The following is a 17,361-nucleotide window of genomic DNA, read 5'->3' as shown; positions in this document are numbered from 1 at the left end:
GGCACCTTCTCGAGCCGAGAGGAGTCGAATGCAGCCGAACGGAGCCGAGCCGAGTGCAGCCGACAGAAGCCGAGCGCAACCGAGTGTAGCCGAGCGGCGCCTCCTCCCCCCCCCGCCCCACGAGCCGAGCGCAACCTTTCCTAGAAGAACCTCGTGAAGCTTCGCCTCCCGAAAGGAACCGAGCTCGGGATTGCCGAGTCCTCCCCATTCCCATAATCCTTGGCGCCCGCGCCCAGCTGCGGACCGCTAGGCCCCCTTCCCACGTCGACGCAACCGCACGCGCGCGCGCCTGCGCCGAGCCCTCCAGGCCCCGCCCCCCCGAGCGCCGAGGCCCCGCCCCTCGCCGATCCCGAAGCCCGGTCCCTGCGGCGCGCGCGCAGCCGTGCGGCCCCTCCCATTGGCCGCGCCGCCTGCCCGTCGCGGGGCCCGTGCAGCGCTTCTGGTCGTCGGGCGCCGGCGCTCGGTGGCGGCTGCGGGTGGCGGCGGCGGCTGCGCTGCGCTGCGCGGGCGGCGGTCGCGCCTCTGGGGCCGGGCCGGGCCTTGGGGGAACCGGAACGAGGCAGGGCCGGGCCGGCGGCGGCCGGGGGACCGCGACGATGACTCTGGAGTCCATGATGGCGTGTTGCCTGAGCGACGAGGTGAAGGAGTCGAAGCGCATCAACGCGGAGATCGAGAAGCAACTGCGGCGGGACAAGCGCGACGCCCGGCGCGAGCTCAAGCTGCTGCTGCTCGGTGAGCCCGCTTCCCCGGTGCCGCGGGACCTCTCGTCACGGGGAGCCGGGTGGGCGATCGGGGCATCGGGCCCGGCCGTGGTCTCCGCGCGCGCGGGGCGCCCGCACCCGCTGTGGGGTTTCTTGGTCTCAGGCGAGCAGCGCACACGGTGACAGCCCCGCGCGACGCCACCCCCACCCCCAGCCTGCTGCCCACGGCCGGCCGGGCCACCCCGGGCGTCCCCGGAGCAACTGGTCAGCGCTGCCCTGCAGCGGTCAGCTGCACCCTGAGCTCTGCAGGTGGCTTGGGCCTGCGGTGTCCAACCTCCGCCGTGCCGTCCCCGGGGCTCAGCCTGTGCGACCCATTGTGGTCCAGGCCTCAGATTCCTTCTGGGTCAGCCTCCTGCCTCTGATATCCAAGGCGGGTTTTCTGCATCTGCTGGCCACGTCGGCCCTCAGGACCCTTGGGGACTTGCTTGCTCTCTGTCCTTCCTGAGAATTCTTGCATGGAACTGGCCTCTGGTCCTGTCGCACCAAATCGGCTCTCCTCTCCCCACGGTACCCCCAGATTCCCCAAGACAGTCCCTAAAGGGTTGCACCCTATTTTCTGCCTCCGAGGACTATACACCCAAAAAGGTCCTGCTTTGCCCCTGCCTGGCTCCTTTCGTGGCTACTCCCCAGCCTCCCTCCGTGTTCGGTAGATCCTCTGCATTCCTCTACATTGGAGAGTGGGTGGCTTTTCTTCTTTGGGCTTCTGTTGCGCCGCAGCCCGGTAGGTTGACAAGAGTCAGCCTTGCACACTCCCTGCCCAGGTCCTGCCTCCCTGGCGTCCAGTCTTGTCCTCCCTCTCCCCACTCCACCCAGCCCAGAGACGCTCAACTTGTGCCTCCTGCTCTCTGGGCCTTTGACTCCTTGAGGCACACCTGTTGCTGGGAGCCAGGGAGCCTGGGTCCAGCTGCCCTCTTGTTGTCACTTGAAATAAGAGCCCAAAATGAGGGCAGGGTGCCTTGGGCCCTGTGGAGGTTTACAAAACAGAGTCTGGGGAGCTCTGTCTGCCCCTCCCTCCCAGCCTCCTGGGTGAGCTGCAGCCCAGGAATGGGGGGCCCAGGGCAAAAGGTGGCCTTGGATGACCCGAGGAAAGCACTGTGGGGAGCTTTTGATGAGGAGGGGCAGAGGGCAATGATGCTGGCATTGTCCCACAGGAGGGGACCAGTTGGGGGATGTGGTGTCTCCTGTTGCTGTGGCCTTTGTGGTCCTCAGGGTCTCGGAGTCTCAGTTACTTCCCAGTGTTCTGGGATTCCCTCAAAGTTCTGTAGAGCTTTCCAGGAAGGGAAGGGTGAGGAGAAGACAGAGCAGCCCAGAGGGAGCAGCAGTGGCCCCCGGGGAAGCCATTTGGGGGACACAGTGTGGCCCTGGCTGACCTCTGCAGAGGGTCAACAGCTTTCTGTTGTGGACGGTGGTAGAAGCTGCCTGTTAAGGATGACACCAGGTGACTGAGCCCAGCGGTGTGTCATCCCTGCTCTGTCCCATCCCCACGTTGGCCTTGAAGTCCCCTCGGATTCAGGGGTACTCCCTGGCCCTCCCCTGCCAGCAGCCGAAGGGTTTTGTGTTGGCCTGCCCACGGTGCGATGCCCTCACCCTGGGCATTTTGTTCTTAGCGCCCACCTTGGCCCGCCTGCGCCTGCAGTCACACCCTTTCCCCAGAAGGGTCCTTTGCCAGGTGTGGAGTCTGGGGCTATGGGAACAGAAGGGTAAGAGAGGACAGGAGTGAGCGTTGGTTTGCACAGGGCTTTGCTAGGAGGGCTTCCCGGAGGAGGGGACCATGACCTTGGCTCTCTAGCAGCCTTTGGTCTCAAGCTTTGGGGGGGGGGGAGTCTGTGCGGAGAAAGTCTGCCTGTGAGCCCTGCTCCACCCTCCTGCAGGCAACCAGGCTGGCCCACTGTTCACAGCAGTTGTATAGAGAAGGTGGGGTGGCCCTACTGCCTGAGGTGGAAGCAGAGATTACTTGTCCCAGAGCCTTGTGCTCTGGAGCAGGCAGGGTCCCCGCACCCTGACAGTCCCTTGGGAAGAGCCTCTCTCCCCAGGCGTGAAGCCACCACCCTCATAAGGGGTCTGCACCCATGGGGAACGGTCCACGGCATGTTATCCCATCCTATCCTGTCCTTCCAGTCCCTGTGTGGCCCTGGGGAAATTGTTCAGCCAGGCAGAGACCCGCTCGCTGCCTGCTTGTCCTCGGATGGGCGTCCTGGTCACTGCAGTAACGAGCGAGCTGGATCTCCAGATACCACTCTGGTCACGCATGGTGGTGTCTGCTGTAAAATAACAACTTACAAAACAAACTGATGACCAGAGCAAGTTCTTAGACCTGAAGCCACACAGGGCTGTGCACACCTTCCCGCTGTGGAGTGACACTCGGGCAGCTCTGCCGGTGACCACTGATGGCCTAATAGGAGGGGCCCTTAAGCCAGAGAGGCCTCCACCCCCACCCGCGTTGCTGCTGTTCTGAGGTCCCTGTGGTCCTCAGACTCTGCAGACGCTTGGGGCCTCTGACTCCCTGTGGGGCTCCAGGCTGGGACAGAGCTGTGCTGCCACTGGGGAGCCAGCCACCCAGAACTCTGGCTTGGAAATCCCTGTCCCTGAGGCCGGGCAGGGCTGGGCCCAGCTTTCTAAATAAAGCAGGCGGTTGGCTCCCAGCTTCCTGTCCTGAGCCGCGGGCTGGGCGGCCAAAGGCCGGGGATCCGGCGGGGGTGGCCCAAGGGCTGGGCTGGCCTACCGCCCTGAGAAGGAGGCCTCAGCTGGCTCCCTACTTGCTGCTCCAGTCCCCAGACCCTGGTGGCTTCAGGCCACTCTCCAGGAGTCAAAGGATGCGCCACCTCTCCCCCATGGGGTCCTTGAACTGACTCCTGGCAAGACTACTACCGGCCCTAGCTCCACACAAACCAGGTGTTTGGGGCACAGGCCTGGGAGGTTAAGGCAGGGGGATCAGGAGTTCAAGGTCATCTCAGGCTACATAGGGAGTCAGAGGCCAGCCTGGGCTACATGAGACCCTGTCTCCAAAAGAGGGGACAGGTTGTATCTCTAAGGACTTGGAGTTCCTGCCCCACTATCGTGAGACCTATGGTGAGTCTAAGGTGGCTGGGGCAGTGGTGACCAGCCCAACCCACAGTTCCCCGAGACTGTCTGCATGGTCCCGTGCTGTGGCCTGCTACCTTTGGGAAGCAGGGTTTATGTCTGTCTCTACAGAAAGCCGGGACCACAGCATGGGTGGCCCTGCAGGCGACAGGTTGTGTGGCTCTGGAAAAATAGTGAATACAGAGAGAGATTGCTCAGCCCTGGGCCACTTGTGCACTTTGTCACCCACCGACTCCAGGGGACCCTTTATGTTCCCAGAAGCAAGCCATCCAGGGTATCACTTGATGGGCTGGGGACGTGTGCTGTAGCTCTGGGGCTTGGTGGGTTCAGCTGTAGCTGGATCCCCCACAGACAGAACAGGGCCGGGATGTCTGTAGGAGCTGTGGGCCCCTGCCCCTGGTAGTGACGTAACCTGCAGAAGTCCAGTGTGTGCGGGATGGGCCTTCACTGTAGGTCAGCATTCCCGCTGCCCCATGTGCCTGTGTTTGCAGTTCTGTACCTCAGTTTCCCCAGGGCTAGGTGGGTTGAGAGCTGGGGCGCCTGCCTCCAGTTACTGCTGACCACAGCCATTCGTCATCGCTGGGACTTTTTTCTTTTGCCGCTCCCTTGGTGCCTGCGCCACCACACACAGGCCTCTCTTGGAACCGATGGATCAGTTGGCTGTCCTTAGCTTGAGTGTTGGGGACGCTGTTGTTCCCTGTGGGGCACCTGGGTCCCTGCAGGGCTCTGTGCAGTGTCTCCAGCTCTCACCCACTGTGCCAGGAGCTCCCCCAGTGTGACAGCCACACATGTCCTCAGCAGGCTTCTGGGATGGGATCAGGGACCAGTGTTCTGCCCAGGCCGCCGCTTGTCTCCATGCTGTGTCCCCTGCGCAGTAGCACAGGGCACCCACGCCCATGGACTGTGTTGCTCTAATGGCATTCTTTAGCTGCTCAGGGTATCCAGGGGACAACCCAGGCAGCCCCCAGCTCAGGCCCTTACCTCAGACAGCCAGAGAAGAGGGCGGGGACGTACTTCAGCTGAGACCACGAGTAGTTCTTTGGGTATCTGGGCCTCAGTTTTTCTCATCTGTCAAGTGGGAACAATGTTCCTGCTCCATGGGAAGTGATGTGAGGCTCGGTGTGAGGCAGCGTGGCACGGATGACAGTGTGCTCCTACACACCTGTATGTCCTTGGGGACACAGTTGCACCCACAACGATGTCCCTAGCATTGGTGGTACTCAGGGTGCCAAGCTGCCAGGTGCATTATGCCCAGGCTGCTGTGCTACTGGCATCCCCGGACCCCACCTCTGCAGGGGACTGAGCACATCAGCTTCTAGGTCACTAACAAGGTCTGAGGGTGGCTGTGTGACAGGATGTGGTCACTCTGGGGAACACAGTGATGTTGCCTCATGGTCGGCAGTGGGCCCCTACCATAGGTGTTCGTCTCCAGAGTTGGGCCCAGCCCTGACATGACAGTGTTGCTGTGGCTGGTGGGGACAGCCCTTCTCACAGGTGTCACTTAGCGCAGCAGCACCTGGGAGCAGGGGCGGAGGCTGCCAGGCCAGGGTCCCTGAAGTGCCATCTTCTACCCCTGGACCTTGACGCACATGGCAGCTGGTAAGCTGTGCAGCCCAGCTCTGCCCTGCCCCAGAGTACTGCGGTTTGAGCCCAGTGGCCTGAAGGGCCTTGTGGTGCACACAGGGTCACTGGCTTGGCATTGTTGGGGTTCAGGAGCCTGATGGCCATCGTTCGGTGTTTCAGGGAAGGCCCTTGGGGAGCCAGGAGCAGGCCTGGGTCTTCTTTGCGCCTCTCCTTTGTAAGGAACGGGTTTTTGTTCTCCGCCTTGTAGCCCAGGCTGGCCTCCCAGTTACCGTGTAGCTGCTGGTGACCTTTAATTTCTGATCCTCCTGTCTCCACCTGGGGTGACAGGTATTTGCCACTGAGACTGATTTGTGGGGTGTTGGGGATGGAATTTAGGGCCTCAGATATGCCTGGCAGGTGCTCTACCACTCGGCTGGAGCCACTGCCCTTGGTGTTTCTTGAGCCTGAGGACCGTTATGTAGCCCAAGGCAGCTTCACACTTGGAACCCACAGCCCAGTTTGCTGTTGCATGCGTTCCCCTCAGAGGTGCAGGACTGGGAGGCCACGCCTCTACGCTCCCTGGGGATCCCAGCGCTGGAGAAGCAGAGGCAGGCAGGTCTGTGAGTTCTGGGACAGCCTGGGCTACATAGTGAGAGCCTGTCTTAAAAAAAAAAACCAAGCAAACAAAACCTTCCATCTCGTGGTGAAGACAAGCTCTGTCGGCAGCATCAGCTATGGACAGAGTGTGAGGGCTGATACCCAAGACTAGGGCTACGTGGAGGTGGGTGGGACGGGGCATGTCAGGCTTGTGGGCGTACTGCACAGGGGCCAGGCATGGGAGTAGCTTCTCCACTGGTATGTGTGGGGGTTCACCTTGGCTGCTGTGCAGTTGGTGGCACGTCCTCACTATCAGCCACTGGTGTGGCCTGTGGCCCTCTGAGGCCATCAGTGCCCACACCTTGGGGCCACTGAGAGACTTTGCCACCATAAGTGGCAAGATAAGATCACGCCAAGGAGCCCAAGGCTTGTTCACGTGGCCTGTGACTGTGGGTGGCAGGGTCACCCATGCACCTGTGATTGTTCACAACCCAGGGCACCGTCATGCGACAGGGACAGGGACCAGACTTTACAGCCACAACACACAGGTGTGTTCAGGTCTGCCATGCAGTGGCCATGTGACGTCAGGCTGCTCCAGTGGGCCGCAGTGATAGGTCCTGTGGGTGCTGCTGCAGCCTGGGCACACACCAGCCCGGGGCTACACTTCCTAGCCTGGCTCCAGGTTTTGGCACTGGATTTCTGAGGGCCTCCCTGGGGAGGTGACAAACTTGCTAGTGTACAAACATGTGTCTCTGCCTGTCCAGCATCACGTGTCGACTGGGTTAACCAGGTTGTGAGGGCATTCCCACTCCTTCCCACCTCAGTCTCTGGCACCAAGAGCCGTCTGGCAACTTCTCTGGGGCAGCTCTGACTACCACATTGCCTATACTAACGCCCTGAGTCCATATGTGAGCACCCTGTCAGGGCCATGGGTAGCACAGCCAGTGTCTGCATGCCTCTAACCCCGTTCACCCACACACGCATGACCTGCCCATTCATCTGCTCTTCCATCCACCCACCTGTACAGACACACACACGCCCACCTATAGGGACACCCGCCCGCCCAGCTACACACACACACACACACACACACACACACACACACACACCTATACAGACATACACCCTCCCACCCAGCTACACACACACACACACACACACACACCTATACAGACATACACCCTCCCACCCAGCTACACACACACACACACACACACACACACACCCTCCCACCCATTCCCCCACCCGTCTGTCCGTCTACCCCATCCATCCATCCGTCTCCCCACACACACCCTTCACCCCTTCACCCCTTCATCCAGCCATGTATTTATCCCCTCATCTGTCCGCCTCCCTTATGGCCTCTTCCCCCTGGCTGGAGGCTCCGTGCCTCCTCTCCTGCGGAGGAGCTCTGAGTGGCCTGTTTCAGGCCTGGCTGTGGCCTCTCTTGGCCTCTGCTTGGTGCTGGGAGAGTATGGCCCCTCCTAGTAGTGCAATAGGCTTGCTGTGTGAGCTGCCAGCTCCAGCCCCTGCCTTGCATGGGTCACCCTGACCTTCAGGTGGGTGTCACCAGGTGGAGGATTCCTGGGGACATCGAACATCATGGTGCGCTGGCACAGAGTCTGCTGCAGACTAGGCGGCACATGGGTTCAGCGACTGTTTCTCCTAGCCTGTTCGGGACATGCGTGTAGAGTGCTGCTGTCCGTGGGCTCAGAGGTTTGAGACAGATACGAGCAGGGCCAGATCCTCTAGGGACACCATGTCCAGCATCCTTAAGGGATAGGCGCCAGCCGGGTGTTCCCCAGCCCTTGCTTTGGATGCCTTGGTACCCCAGTTCCTCTGGCACTGCCTGCTGCCAGCCCACAGGTGAAGCACGACTCCGCCCTAGGCATGCAAGCCATGGGGCACTTGTGGGGACAGAACTGTCCCTGACCATGAACACTGGGCATCCTTGGGTCCCAGGCATGACTCGAGTCTGGTGTGTATGGATCCTGAGCCCGTATCCAGCCCTTGGGTGCTGGTGACAGAACAGGACAGTGGCAAACTTGGCTCCCAGAAGACATGGCCACTGATGAAGCCACACGTCGTAGAGTGGCCCAGCCTGGCTACTGATCTGAGTCGCACCCTTGGCCCTGTCACATGTTGTTTGGTTGTAGCCAAAAGTACCACAGAGTGGCCTGAAGCCCAGGGCCAGGCCTAGCTAGCTGTCCAGCAGCCTGAGCCCCTCCTGGCCTTGCCTCGCCTCCTGTGGTGCCTTCCTTGGTCTGGGCCCCTGTTGGCCTCGCCTCCTGTGGTGCCTTCCTTGGTCTGGGCCCGCTACAGTGGCCCTTCTCCACCCTGTATCTCAGCTCACCATCTTTTGGCAGCTGCTTGCTTGCATGTGGCATCCTCTGGCAATGTGTTGGGCAAAACGCAGTAAGCCAAGGGCAGGATATGGCCTGCTGACTGCAGGTAAGAGCACACTGATGACAGAGCTGTGCCCCCTGTGAGTCACGTGAGCACGGAGGTCTTAGCAAAATTTCCACGGTTTATTTTACTTTTAAAACTTTGTGTGTGTTCCAGTGTGCACATGAGTGCAGTACCTGTGGTGGCCAGAAGAGGGCGACAGATCCCTTGGAGCTGGAATTACAGCAGCCTGATTTGGGTGTTGGTAACCTAGGTCAGGTTTGCTGCAAGAGCAGCAAGCTTCAACCCCTGAGCCGTCTCTTGAGCCTTGGGTTTTTGTTGTTGTTGTTTTGGTTTGGGTTTTTGTTTGTTTGTTTGCTTTTGGTTTTTTGTTTTTTATTTTTTTGTTTTTTGGTATTTTCAAGACAGGGTTTTCTGTGTAGCCTTGGCTGCCCTGGACTCACTTTGTAGACCAGAAACTCACAGAGATCCTCCTGCCTCTGTCTCCCGGAGTGCTGGGGGAGCCTTGGGTTTTAATATTTAAAACCAGCAATTTCAGAAGGGATATAAGCTCTAAGGAGGTCGTTGTGGGGGTATCTAGGCGGGCTCTACCCTGACCACGCCCCCAGCTCCTCATTGGGGGATTTAGTTGTGAGTGGCAGCCCAGTTTCTATTTTTATACTTACATTGTATTTTTGGGGTGAACGTGTGTTTATTGTCTGTGTCCCCGCAGGTGCGTGTGTGCGTATGCATGTGTTGACTGTCTCCCTCGGTCACGCCCCCACTCGATGGAGCCCAAGCTTCCCGATTCGGCTAGTTCAGTGGGTGCCCTGTGTGCCCAAGTGCTGAGGTACGCGTGGGTGCCACAGCCTCCCCTCACCTCCCAGGTGTCTTGTGGGTTTGGGCTCCCTCGTGCGGACGCAGCAACACTGTAGGCTGAGCAGCCCTCAGCCTCCGCTTGTTTCTTCCTTTGGCTCCTTCCTTCGCGCAGTGTGTGCTTTGCCACACACGCTCATGCGTGTACATGCACAGCAGTTAACACAGATGTGAATGTGTGTAACATGTGTGTGTACCACACACAAGCCAAATAATTGATAATTCTGCCTCTCTTTTTTTTTTTTCCTTTAAAAGACAAGGTGTGGAGGTACAAGCCTTTAATCCCAGCACTCAGGAGGCAGAGGCAGGAGGATCCCTGTGAGTTCAAGGCCAGCCTGGTCTACAAAGTGAGTCCAGGACAGCCAGGGCTACACAGAGAAACCTTGTCTTGGGGGGAAAAAGAGGCAAGGCTGGCCTGAATCTCTGTGTAGACCAGGCTGCCCTCACGAGAATATTGTTGAGCGTTGACATAACAGGTAGAGCGTTGGGGATTTGGAGACCTTTCAGATGTGCTGAGCATGTGAGTGGGGATAGTGGCAGCAGGCATCCAGAGAGCTGTGACAGCAGACACATGTCCCCAACATTTGTGACCAGTCTATGTGGCCTGTGGAAAAACAGATTCAGAGCAGAAACGGGGACCACTGCCCCCGCTCCAGCTGCTGCAGTGGGTCCCAGGGAGGGCCACACGCACAGCAGGTGGCTGCAAGCATGTCCCCAGCCCTCTGCCTAAGGCCCAGAGCCTCTCTGCTGTCAGCCCTGGGTGGCTCCTCCAGGGGTGGGTGCCAAGCACACCTTCAGGTATAGGAGGTGTGGGTAGGGCCCATGCTAACAGCGGGGTTGAGGTGACCAAGTGAGCACCCCCTGTGCTGACCCTATGCGGGCCTTGCGTTGGCTGCAGGGGTGGGGTCAGTGGGAATTAGCACTGACCTTGGGGGCAGTTTGGCACAGAGGCTGGTGGCGAGGTCCCAGGTGCTTCTGGCATCAGAGCAGCTGCTGGGCCATCAGCCATGCAGGGCTAGCGGACATGCTCCTGGCATCCTTGTCTGCCGCAGCTGGGGAGCAGGCCGTGCCCTCAGGTGTGAGCCGAGCAGGATCCCTTGGGTGGGCGAGCTTGGCGAACCTCAGGGGTTGACAGGGTGACAGTGTGCGGTCTGGTCTGCAGGCACTGGCGAGAGCGGGAAGAGCACGTTCATCAAGCAGATGCGCATCATCCATGGCGCCGGTTACTCAGAGGAGGACAAGCGCGGCTTCACCAAGCTGGTGTACCAGAACATCTTCACCGCCATGCAGGCCATGGTGCGCGCCATGGAGACGCTCAAGATCCTCTACAAGTATGAGCAAAACAAGGTGAGGGCTGGGTTGGGCCTCGGGGGGCGGGGCATGTGGGAGGGACCGCCCTCAGGGGGCGGGGCCTTCCCTCTTAGGGTAGAGCTTGGAAGAGGGTGGATGGTGGGTGGTAGCTGAGTGCTTATTGGGATCCCTTTCCTCCTGGAGACCCGTTCCCACTGCACTTCACCGCATTTTTGTTCGTTATTTTGTTTTAAATAGCATTTTAAAATAATGTTATTTATTCTTTGAGGATTTCATGTATCTTGATCTTTTATTTTTTTAAATTTGTTTATTTTTGTTTTATGTTCATTGGTGTTTTGCCTGCATATATGTCTGTATGAGGGTGTCAGATCTTGGCGTTACAGACAGTTGTGAGCTGCCATGTGGGTGCTGGGAATTAAATCAGGTCCTCTGGGAGAGCAGTCAGTGCTCTTAACCACTGAGCCATCTCTCCCGCCCCATGCATCTTGATCTTATTACTTTCTCTCCCCCACTTTTTTCTGTTCTTCCCCGGCTGGGGTGTGTTGTCCTCGTTGTTGTCTTTTTCTCCTCCTCCTCCTCCTTTCCCCCCCCCCCACCCAGACAGGGTCTCTCTGTGTAGCCTTGGCTGTCCTGGACTTGCTTTGTAGACCAGGCTGGCCTCGAACTCACAGCAATACGCCTGCCTCTGCCTCCCGAGTGCTGGGATTAAAGGCGTGCGACACCACCGTCCGGCTAAGCTTTGTGTTTCAGAAATAGAGTTTTCTTGCTCAGTGCTGCGGGCTGGTCTGGAACTTGCCGTCCCTCCACCGCTGTCTCCTCAGTGCTGGGTATTGTCTAAAGGACCTTGAGTCAGATCGTGGTGACCTACAGAGTGTCACACTGGGTCCTGTGGTCCTGTGTGTGGATATGTATGGGGGCACCTTGACTCTCAGCTCGCTTGAGAGTGTCTCTGCGGCCTCCTGACCATTGTTCATGGGTCCAGGGTCTTGTTGGTCAGGGAAGCAGGTTGGGGATTGCAGCCTGGCACTGAGGATAAGATTTAGGGACACACCTGGCTGGGGGCAGCCCTAGCCTGTACGTGCCCTGCTCAGTGAGGGAGAGGGCAGCCCTAGCCTGTACGTGCCCTGCTCAGTGAGGAAGGGGGCAGCCCTAGCCTGTATGTGCCCTGCTCAGTGAGGGAGAGGGCAGCCCTAGCCTGTTCGGTGAGTCCCCTTTCTGGGCTTCCAAGGAACAGGCTCAATGTCAGCCTTGGTTCTTGTGGGTAGAGTGGCAGCCTGGTGTGCAGGAAGCCTTGTCCCATATTCAGCACCAATAAGCCAGTTGAGATAGTACCCACCTGCCATTCCAGCGAACTGAAGGGAGAGACTGCAGCATAAGGTCAAGGTCAGCCTGGGCTACATCTTGAGGTTAGCCTGGGCTACGTAAAACCATGTTTCAAAAGTCAGCAGAGTACAGAAAGGGGAATGCAGGTTTGTGCTCCTGTCTCCCAGCCTGCGTGTCCACCCACACAATGGCTGCAGCTGAGTCTGAGCGGCCAGGAAGCATGGGAGGCCGGGCCCTGGGGCCTCGCAGCCGTGTGAACCTAAGCCCAGCTCCCCTTGCTGCCCTGCCGGCTCCACAGGCTCCTTGCTCCCCAGAGTTCACAGCCCGCCCTCCCTCCCTCCCTCAGGCCAACGCACTCCTGATCCGGGAGGTGGACGTGGAGAAGGTCACAACTTTCGAGCGTCAGTATGTAAATGCCATCAAGACGCTGTGGAGCGACCCTGGAGTCCAGGAGTGTTACGATCGCAGGCGGGAGTTTCAGCTTTCGGACTCGGCTAAGTAGTGAGTGGAGCGGGCGGGCGTGGCTGACCCAAGGCGCACAGATGGGGTCAGCATGGCCTTGACGTAGGCACAAGAGCCCGTCACAGCCTCCTCGCCCGTAGGGCTGGCCAGCCTTGGCAACCAGGGCTAACGTTCTGCTCTCCTGACCTCCCACTGACTGCCTACATGCCTGCCTCAGAGAGACCAAAGTGATGCTCAGAGCAAAGGGGCAAGACTCAGGCTGGTCCAGGCGGCCACTTTGCTCGTCCTCAGGGCACAGGAGCCATGGGGACATCTAGGAGGTAGTCACAGCTTAGGCGAGTGAGTGGTCGGAAGTTGTCACACAGCCCCAGCTGACAGGGCTCTTGGGACTCAGCAACTTCCGTGACCCTGAGGGGAGCTGTGGGCACCTCTGGCTGTGTGTGGGCCCTGCTCTCCAGCAGTCCTCAGCACTGACTCCCTTCGCGGGACCCCCGGCCCATGGAGAGTGTGATCTCATGGGACAGGCACACAGCCAGGCCCTCCAGTCCCCAGTGTGTGCCACACAGTGCCGTGTCCCAGGTGTCCAAGGTCCCCAGGGGGCTCCTGAGCAGACACCTCTACATTGCAGCTACTTGACAGACGTGGACCGAATCGCCACGGTCGGCTACCTGCCCACCCAACAGGATGTGCTGCGGGTGCGTGTGCCCACCACTGGCATCATCGAGTACCCGTTTGACCTGGAGAACATCATCTTCAGGTGATGGTCACAGTGTGTCACGAGACCCAGGGGCTGCCGGGCGGAGCTGTGCAGGGGCGGCAGGGGTCCTGAGGCTTGGAATGCTGGGCTTTGTGACCTCCACGTGGGAAACCTGTCAGGGCCCCTCCCTGGGACCTCCGTGAACCTGAAGGGCACATTGGAGACTCTTGGGGTACCATGGGGTGGATGTGCCTTGCCCCTAGTCAACACCCTCACTACCAGAATCAAGATGGCCAGGGTCAGAGTAGGAACAGGTCATGGCTGGGTGGGTGACAGTTGCCCCAGGCCCCTTCCAGCATCTGGTGGTGGCCACTGCCCTTGGGGTCCTTGGCCTACAGGCATGTTGTGCTGTCTCTGCCCCCATCCTTTTTATTTTATTTTATTTTTTGTTTGTTTGTTTGTTTGTTTGGTTGGTTGGTTTTTTGAGACAAGGTCTCTCTGTGTAGCCTTGGCTGTCCTGGACTCACTTTGTAGACCCGGCTGGCCTCGAACTCACAGCGATCCGCCTGCCTCTGCCTTCCGAGTGCTGGGATTACAGGCGTGCGCCACCACACTCGGCTGCCCCATCCTTTCTTACTCTGCCCTTTGTAAGGCTCCTGGCAGCCATGACACTGACTCTAGGGCAGGCAGACACCTGACCCCATGAGTGTGAGAGCGTGTCCACATCCATCTCCGCCCTGTCCTCAGTTCTCTGGTGGTCCCTCACAGGGGTGTGCTCCCCAGCACTGATGCAGCCGTCTCCCCAGGACAGTGACAACCCCCCCAACCATGTGTCCCTCCTTGGCCAGAGGCCATGGGGCACACATGGGGACCGTGTGGCCACTAACCTCAAGTCCTGAGCAGGTGGACAGCCCTCTGATTCCCTTGCCACCAGCAAGCAAAGTCCACTGGGCCGAGGCTGTCACTGTCCTTGTGCTGAGCCAGGTGCCTGCAGCACAGATGGTGGGGGATGACATCTGCCTCCAGCCTGTGGGGTGCTGGTGGCTCCGAGTCGTGCAGAGGTGATTCAGGTCTCTGAGGCCACCAGGTTCTGGCAAATGGTGCACCCTCTGTACAAGGGTCTTGAGTGTTTACAGGGCAGCCCGGTCAAGCCACCTCGAAGCCACCTCGGCCCTTGGGACAAGCTGCAGGCAGCACCATGAGCTCGGGGGCCTGTGATCTCTCTGTAGGATGGTGGATGTGGGCGGGCAGAGGTCAGAGCGCAGGAAGTGGATCCATTGCTTCGAGAACGTCACGTCCATCATGTTTTTGGTGGCCTTAAGCGAGTATGACCAGGTCCTGGTGGAGTCAGACAATGAGGTGAGGCTAGGGACACATTTGGGGGCTGGCGGGGCTGGCAGGGGTGGCCTGCTCACCTGTGTGTCCTCCCGGCCGGCCGCAGAACCGCATGGAGGAGAGCAAGGCGCTGTTCCGCACCATCATCACCTACCCCTGGTTCCAGAACTCCTCGGTCATCCTCTTCCTCAACAAGAAGGACCTCCTGGAAGACAAGATTCTGCACTCGCACTTGGTCGATTACTTCCCCGAGTTCGATGGTGAGCACCGCCCCGTGTCCCCACTGTCCCCACGCTGGGCACCGCCCGGGAGGTCGCTGACCACGGTGCCGGCTCGCCCGCCTCCCTGCAGGGCCGCAGCGGGACGCCCAGGCCGCGCGCGAGTTCATCCTGAAGATGTTCGTGGACCTCAACCCCGACAGCGACAAGATCATCTACTCGCACTTCACCTGCGCCACCGACACCGAGAACATCCGCTTCGTGTTCGCGGCCGTCAAGGACACCATCCTGCAGCTGAACCTGAAGGAGTACAACCTGGTGTGACCGGCACGGCCGCCTCCAGCCGCCGCCTCCGTGTCCACTCACCTGACCTGAGGGGTCTGGGGGCCGGGGCGTCTCTCTTCCCGCTCACTTCCTGTCCCTGTCACCGTCCTCAAGGGCAGGAGTGGCCTCTTTTTGGCCTTGACTCCCTGTGGCTTGAGTTGTTGGTTTTTTGTTTGTTTTTTTTTTTCTAGAAAAACAAAAACAAAAACAAAAAAAAAAAAGGAAAAACATGTGAACAGCAGTGTGCCCCCTGCCCAGGGACTCCCCCACAGCCACAAGGCTGTCAAGGCCTGCGCCACTGCAGTCCGAGCCCTCGGGCCTGAATTTGAGTCCTTATCCCCCAAGAAGGCTGGAGGCTTGGGGACCACAGACTGTCCCTTTTCTAAGTTATTGATATCCCATAATGCCCTCAGGGCCTGCACCGTCGCTCCCTAGACTCCAAGAAGTGGGGGTGGGCGGCCCTGTGCCCACCCTGGGAAGTGCCTAATTGTTCTTGTTTTGTTTTTGTTTTTGAAGAAAAGAGAAATATTCTCCTCCACTTTGGCTTGGCAGGGCAGGTGACACACTACAGGATCCCCTGCTCTGAGTGACTGTCACCCGTGTCCCCCTGCTGCAGACAGGGCTAGGCCTGTGGTGGAGCCTCGGGAGTGGCTTAAGTCCCCACGATCTGCTCCCCACTGGCCTGGCTAGAAAAAGCCCCAGGGGCCCTGAAGGGCTGCGTGGAGTTGGGCACCTAGAGGGACCGTCCAAATCTGTGTGGCTCAGCAAGGCCCCCACCCCAGCCCCTGTCGTCAGGAGCGGGGTGCACAGGGGCCTCTTCCAGTTCTTCTCAGGTCTGTCCCCAGACACGGGCGATGGTCCCCTGCCCCAGTCTCTGCACCAAGCTGGTGCTTCCCAAGCCAGAGGGAGGGCCAGTGTCCAGAAAGTGATGGCCAGAGAGGACGCAGGCAGGCCCCCTGCTGCTCATATACACTACAGTGTCTGTCTGTCTGTCTGTCTGTCTGTCTGTCAGATTTCTTTACTTTTGCACGTGCGTTCTGGGTTTGGATACCCAGCCATGCCTTTGTCCTGCCTGCCACGCTGGACTCCAGGCCCCAGAGTGTCCACTCAGACACGCACCAGTCTGGGCAGTTGGCCATATTGCTGTCCCAGGCAGAAGGGAGCAAGGGACCAGTGGACATGACAGAGCTCTAGGGTATGGACTGGTGGCTGTGATGCTCACCCACATTCCTGGCCTCCAGCCTATGGATCCCCACCTTCCCACAGGAAGCTCCTCTCCTGTCTCCAGCTGAGGGTCCAGTCTTGTGCCATCCCACCCACTTCAGGGCTGCGTGGCTGGCAGGCAGGGTCACCCTGGCCACCCAGAGCCAAATGGCCATTGTGGCCACCCACAGACCCACCGTTAGGAGGCCCAGGTCCTCAAAGAGTGGGCACAGTGGGACTACACAGGTGTCCAAGGGCTGGGCCACTCCCAAGCTGGCAGAGTGTTAGCCCTTCTCGGGCAGTGTGCCAAGTGTGCCAGGCCACAGCAGCCACAGCCAAAGCCCTGGGGCAGTGCCCAGTGGAGCCATGCTGGGGTCCTCACTGAGGGACAGCCCAGTTGCAGGGGAGACACTGGCTCTATGTCCGCCTCGGCGCACTGAGAGTGCCAACCACCTTCCAGCACCCGGTCCAGGGATCCTAGGCCTGGCCTGCGGAGGCTGCTGGGACCCTTGTATATTACACAGTCCTGATTTCAAACAACTTAAGCCTATTTAAGAGAACACTCAAAACACTGTTTTTAACCCTCGTCCTTTGCGAAGCATGTTCCTTGTGAGGGGTGGGGAAGCTCGGGCACCCAGCCTGGTGCCAGGCTCCTGCAGGCCCTCGGCCACGAAGGGCAGGCGCCAGGGTGCGAGCAGCAGGTCTGGGCCCTGACCCCTTAACCCAGAGGATCTCGCTGAAGCCACCTTTTCATATCTTTCTCTTGAATTCTGTTTTAAATCGGAATAAATTTTGTTCCTAAACTCTGTGGCTCCCTTGGGGTTGTTAAAGGTATTAGGGGTGGGGACCTCATGTCAGAGCAAGCCTGTCTGCAAGGCACCTGTCAGCCTTGCCTAAGCCTCATCTGGTCACCCAATGCCCTGCTTCTGCCATGAGACTTTAGGTCCCCTCTGTACTGCTCACCTCCAGAGAGCGCCCCTGCCAGGTCCTCGCCAGGGAAGTCAGTCCCCAGCCCCTGCCACAGAGCCAGCAATCCTCTATCTGTCCCTGGCTTCCATATTTCTTTTAAGGGGAGATGGTTATGTGGGTAGGGTGTTCACCACCCAAACAGAGGGACCCCAGGCAGTGGTGGCCCATGCCTTTAATCCCCACACTCTGCGAGGCAGAGGCAGGTAGATCTCTGTGAGTTCAAGGCCAGCCTGGTCTACAGAGTGAGTTCCAGGGCTGT

At 59.2% G+C, this 17,361-nt stretch overlaps 1 protein-coding gene across 1 annotated transcript; it reads left to right on the top strand.

The window, feature by feature from the left end:
• The first annotated feature begins 368 nt into the window (after positions 1–368).
• GNA11 (G protein subunit alpha 11) lies at positions 369–16,936 on the top strand. Its single transcript, XM_084796532.1, has 7 exons — positions 369–732; positions 10,423–10,607; positions 12,241–12,395; positions 12,985–13,113; positions 14,283–14,412; positions 14,495–14,648; positions 14,740–16,936. Exons 1-7 carry the CDS (start codon positions 597–599, stop codon positions 14,928–14,930), a joined length of 1,080 nt encoding a protein of 359 aa, XP_084652658.1. The 5' UTR covers positions 369–596; the 3' UTR covers positions 14,931–16,936.
• Positions 16,937–17,361: the final 425 nt, after the last annotated feature.

This window comes from Acomys minous, assembly GCF_964271855.1.
Source record: "Acomys minous genome assembly, chromosome: 9".
Taxonomy (NCBI): domain Eukaryota; kingdom Metazoa; phylum Chordata; class Mammalia; order Rodentia; family Muridae; genus Acomys; species Acomys minous.
Note: the sequence above shows the minus strand (reverse complement) of the source record. Positions and strands in the feature narration are given on the sequence as shown.